Source organism: Cariama cristata, unplaced genomic scaffold (assembly GCF_000690535.1).
Source record: "Cariama cristata isolate BGI_N322 unplaced genomic scaffold, ASM69053v1 scaffold1193, whole genome shotgun sequence".
Taxonomy (NCBI): domain Eukaryota; kingdom Metazoa; phylum Chordata; class Aves; order Cariamiformes; family Cariamidae; genus Cariama; species Cariama cristata.
The window spans coordinates 137,844-143,843 of NW_009607576.1; the positions used below are offsets into that span (position 1 = coordinate 137,844).

Sequence of the window (6,000 nt, forward strand, 5' to 3'; positions counted from 1 at the left end):
GTTCGATATAGTTTGTTAAAAGAAAATAAAAAGCAAAGTATTCAAAAAGAAAAGAATGAATATGGATGACAGAAGAGGTCGAAGAAGATGTTATATATGACATTTGAAAATACAGTTTGCAACCATGTTTTTAAATTCAAAATTTTCTTAAAACTTAATGAAATCCTAACAGCAATCGAACATCTTAAGTCTATAAAATAAGGCTGAAAATTTTATGAGCATATTCTCTCTCAAAGGATTCCTGCTACTTCCTGTTTCTATTCTCATCTTAAAATGTGCAGAGATATGTGAAAATTTAAATTTACTAGGTTGAAAAACATTAACCAAACTTCTGAGATCTCCCAAAAGGACCAGTTAAAGTTCAAGTTTTGGGCAAAGATTTCTATATTATTCAAAACAATATTCTAATCCATAAAATTAATGGCTAGATGTTCTTTTTCCTTGTTCTCACAGCACACTATTTTCTTCTAATTTGGGTTAAAAGTTAGCTAAATTAAACTGTTTTTAATAGACTAGAAAGTTTGGCTTTTTGAGTTGTGCTCCTTTGAAGTCATATGTTGCTATCAGCATTTAAAGAGAAACCTTAGCTCGTTTTCACATGTGGAAGCAACAACTGGTGAAGTTTGTGCTTAAGTGCAGCACTGGCTGCGTTGTAATTTTGATTGAGGTTTCTTCTGTGACCCTCCTGTCTTTAATAAGCAGACCCCCAAATTCTTTAAGCCTTTTGTCTGTTGTTAAATCTAAAGTTAAATTGTAAATGTGTTCTTTAAGTTTGTTGCCAACATTCAGTTCCATGTTATCATGGAACCATGTTATTAACAGCAATTCTTTATTTAATACAGTAATATTTGTAAATAATTTCAAATAGTATACTAAAGGTATCTGAATAGGTAAGTATGTAAAATACAGTTTCTCCCATTCTACAGCGGTATTTTCTGCAATGGAAACACCTTCTTTCCTTTAATTATTCCAGATGTTTTGCGCATTAAGCTCTCAGTCCCTCAGAGAATTCAAATAAATAGCTAGTTTCCTTTATAGCTGCTCTAAAGAGAATAGAAAAGAAAATACCCAGTTTTCCTTTTATCCTTTTTCCTTAGAGAATACAAATGAATAGCCTGTCTTCCCTCTGAACAGAAAACACAAGGTATTTATTGCTATCATCTTAGGAAGCTAATAGTCAAACGGGCAAAAGGTCAGGAACACCAAGAAAAAAGAATCCCTGGGTATTGAAGCAATATATCTCTCATAAAAGGGTACTTTCTGGATTTTAAAATAGACCATCAAAATATTTAATATAACAAATTGAACCTCCATCCCATTGTTTATCTTTTTAGCATTTTGTCTTACTAAAATAAATGAAAAATGAAATTATTTATTTAGAAGCCAACAAAAGAACATCACTGAACTGTTTGTCAGTTTTTAATTCATCACTAACTTTTACTGGAAAATTATACTCTCCATCAAGAATTGCAATATTTTATGGACCTATTCCTCTTTTACTAATACTGAATCTGTTTTGTTTTGAAAGCAGCAGAAGTAGAGTGTCTACAAGTGCCGGGCTAAAGAAGAGAAATCAGCACTTGGACTCCCAAACAGCTTCTTTTTATCTGCAAACTGATACACAGTAATAAGGTCTTTTTGGGTAAACTGTCATGATAGCTGTTTGGATTTTTCAGCAGTAAACATGAAAGTATGTCTTGTTTGGGAAATAACTGGATTATTCAGTTATCATTTACTTTTCCATAGTCTAAAAAAAGTATTGTAGATTATACAGTCATAGGTTACAGGCTCTTTATAAATTTCTTTTGATAGAGTCAAGAGATGCTTTTGTTGTAATAGTATTCTTGACATCCAAACACTTATTACATAATTCATACAGAGTCCAACAAAGTCTACGTAATAATAATTCTGCAACATTAAAAGTATATATTTACATTGTACAAAACACAAATGAAAGCACCTTTTGATATTCCTTGATGTTAACCAGGTTGAAAGAAAATATGTGATCCTTTGCTCCAACGTACAGTCGACTGCGCTCTTCATCCAAGAGGAAAGTATGGTAACTGGAGCTATTAGCTAGTCCATTGAAATTGATTATATTGTTGGATTCCAACATTTCTGTAAGATAAAGGTAATACTTTCATTGTTAAGACGGTCAAATAAAATACAGACTTATATTTTGACTTGTATGGATTTCATTTTAGTTCATACTTATGGAGTAGAAACCAGTGAAAACGTTATGTACCTGGGCCCATGAATGTTTTGATTTCAAGTACCCAAACCCAAACTGCTTGTGAGACTCAGCTCTACACAAAGAAAGGTCAAAACATCAGTGAAATCAATTAAAAGCCTGTATGAGGTTTTAGGCGGTAAAACTCTATCCATGCAACTTACCAACTGTTGGACAAAGTTCAATTTTGTTCAATCAATGAGATTTACAAGGATAAACCTGAGGATGACCAGCTGATAAAAAATACATCTAAACACAAAATCTCCTACTTCCAGCATACAAAATTATTTCATACAGATCTGTAAGTTATGAGAAAGGGGAAAAGAATGACTAGTTGACAAGACAAAATAACATGTAAAATCTATTCTTACATGTATTGTTATCTTCCCAGCTCAGTGACACAGGCAGTGTGTTGTTCCCTTGCTTGGAATTGTGTATTTATCCGTCAAAGAATAAAACTAGAGAAGGTAGTTTTGCTTCTGTTTAAACTCAAGAATAGTTTTCTAGTTCTCATACTCCTCACAGAGCCATTGCACTTGCCAAGGACAGGATTTGTTTTTAAGTACAAGGATCCACAGAATCCTCTTGGCTATTCACAAACATTAAGAAAGACATACACATTTTCCTGAAACTGTTTAAAAATATTTTTTCTGCAAGGTAATACAGACCATATTAGTATAAACTTTTGTGAAAACACTCTTTCTTTGTTCCTGTCTATCTACATTCATATTGGGACCAAAGCCAAACCATCTCTATCATTTCACGGCATGTCTGCACTAGTAAGTCATCAATAAGAAATTTTACTTGTAATGACAAATCCTACGCAGTTCAAGCCCTGACCTTGTCATGCACAGAGGCAAACATGCAGTTTTAGGAGCAGGAGTAGTTCCATCGATGTCAATGCAGCTCTTCACACAGCACCCATGAGGACAGATGAGAAAGGGAGCAAATACATCAGGATGCAAGGACCAATGGTTAGAAGGTAGGGCCGGACCACCAGGCATCTAACGTTTGTGTTAGCTCTGCTGTATGTGCAAGACAAGCACACGTGTTGCTCCTCTCAAAACAGCTGCCAAATGCCTAGATGTCTAGGGTTTGCCTAACGGTGCAGTTACGTGCTATGACTTTTCGGTTTTCAGTAAGATCACTCCCATTTTCCACCATTACTCCAACTGATGAGTGAATGTAAGATAGCATCCCCTATGCTGCTAAAAATCAGGGTGAAACTGCTGTTAAAACAGAAGCTTCTGCTTAATTTTATTTTTAAACTAATTTTCCTCCTTTTTTCCTCCTTCTTTTATTTTAGGTGAGGCTTTTTTGGACCTACATAACAATGGTTCTTATGATTTTACAGAATTTCAACATCTGCAGCGTAGTAGTCCCACAGATGTTAAGCCTATTTTTCACATTTACTTATACCAGGTGGATTTTGAAGCACGTTGACACTCTATAATGACAAGAATTAGTAGGCAACATATTCAAGGAAGATAAAGATAACACTAAGAGTTGCATACCATTCAGGCTAGCTTTGCTTCAGTATTCTTTGCATTTATTTGGAGAAACTCTCACTAGCACCAAAAAGAGTTAATTTGTGTAGCAGTGTAGCAAACTGTCAGAGCATGCACTATATTTTGTTCCTCATTCTACATTTTTTCTGGCTAAATATAACTATACACTTGTATTATAGAATACTTTTTAAAACTTGTACTCTTCAAGACTTAAGTTCTCTTTTTTTTTTTTTTTTTAATATAACAAGAAGAAATCAAATCACCCCAAGCAGTCATGTCAAAATAATTCTTCTGGCTTCCTGCCAAGTTCTAGAATTTGACTGTATTGTCCTCCGGTTCACTTATTTGCATTTTGTTAGAGACTTTACTAATTCTCTTTACATTGTAATGACTGATTCAGATGTTGAATGTCGACTCACTGAATAGAGAGTGATGCAGATGATTGATTGCTTAACTTGTCTTAGAACTCTCTTGGCTAGAAATGCTTTGCTGTCATCTGTATCTGATCATTTTTCTTATAATATAGTTGTCAAAAACCTTTGTAATTTTTTCATCTTTCTTGGTTTGAACTCGCATGGGTATGATTCTGCCCTTTGTCACTGCGGCATAAAGACAAGCGTCTGCTGAAGTCAATGTTACACAAATAAAACTGATATAAATGGAAATAGTATGAGTTAGGCACACAGCTACTTGGTTTAAAACAAGCCTGTTAGGAATTTGCTAATGTAGAGTTCTAAGTATTCACATCTACTGATGGTGATTGATGTTTTCTTTTCTTTCTAATATTCATGAAAAATGCCAGATCATAACATTGGAGTCTAAGGTTTATTACGGCCAAGAGTAAATTACGTCATCATCTTCACTTTTCATATGTCTCCACAGTACAACTTAAAAGGACCAGGTGTGGCTGTGCAGGGAAATATATAATTTTTTTTTTCTTTTCATTTTCTGTGACTCCTTAGAGTATGCAACAACGATAAAGGTAGCACTGGTGGGGTTTTTTGTGAACATGCAATTTAAAGCCAAACTAAAAGCTAAATGCCATTGCTTTCTCTAAGATCAGGACATTTCTCCTGGGTTTTAATCGAGTATCTGTCGCATTGTCCCATTATTGACTTTGCAGGAGATGACCAGATTGCCATGGTCTATTGTCCAAAAGATTAGACCTAAGCATATTCCATGCAACATATTTCAAAACATGTGAAATCAGGTTTCTCCCTATCAGGAATCAGGTTGAGAACACAGGTTGAGGAGAAAAATGTCATTTGGGTGCTGATGATTCTCATTCACTACTAATTTAGTTAAGATTGAGTTACATCACAACTAGGAGGTGAAAACCTAAATAATCTCTGTAGCTTATTCTAACTTACATGTATTCTCCCAGTGATGAATATGGCTTCATATGACATTTTGGAAAGGGCTGTTGAAGAGCAAAACAATGGCATTTGCACAATCAATACAAATTAAGTACTCCACTTCCTCAAATTCATTAGTTTCAAAGTGTTTGCCATCCAGTGTCTTTTCAGTATCCAGACAGTGACTATCGCTGAGAGAATGACAGAAACCGCAGTGACAGGGCACACTCCCAGAAGGGCACTGACATCCATCAGTCCTGTGAAGTGTCGATCAGTCATGCTGGCAAGGTACATGGCTGATCAGTACTAAAATAAACCAAGATTTACAACAAGGATTGCATTGCAATGACAAGAGGAAAATTCTGAATGCTTTCAATAAGCAAATGAAATTGATACTATCTACTATGCATACCCTAATTTTTTTCCATTTTTTGATGTTGTTGTTCTTATTATAGGTTGGCATATCCATGACCTATGCAGACAGGTAACGGTTGCCTGTACCAAAAGTAATTTTTTTAATTCCTCTATGCTTTGTTCAGTTATTTTTAGTGCAAAGATGTTAAAATTACTCCACCAGTTGTTGCAGGCAAGTACCATTACTTCAGTAATTGCTCAGAGAGCATTTCCTTATTTCCTTTTGACATATCCTCAGCTGTAGTCATGCCTGCTGTTTTGAACAGGAATGAATGAACCCTATAAATCTAATCACTGCACATTATGACTGTAGTATTGTCTATAAAATGCTGCATGAGGTAGATTTAGAGTTGGTGCTGATATTTTGAAGGTAATAAAGACTTCATTGCTTCTGTTATTGGTGCTTGCTTCCCACATTTATTAAGAGCATTGCAGCTGACCAAAACTAACAGTTTGAAATGCACCATTTGGCAGCTCATGGCCTGGACAGGAA

General features: G+C 34.9%; 1 protein-coding gene across 1 annotated transcript in view; it reads right to left on the bottom strand.

The window, feature by feature from the left end:
- The window catches only part of SEMA3A (sema domain, immunoglobulin domain (Ig), short basic domain, secreted, (semaphorin) 3A), a 119,354-nt gene extending 117,238 nt beyond the window's left edge, over nucleotides 1–2,116 (bottom strand). The window contains exon 1 of the mRNA XM_009696763.1: nucleotides 1,961–2,116. Coding sequence (XP_009695065.1) covers nucleotides 1,961–2,116 — 156 coding nt within the window. The remainder of the gene's footprint in view (nucleotides 1–1,960) is intronic.
- Nucleotides 2,117–6,000: the final 3,884 nt, after the last annotated feature.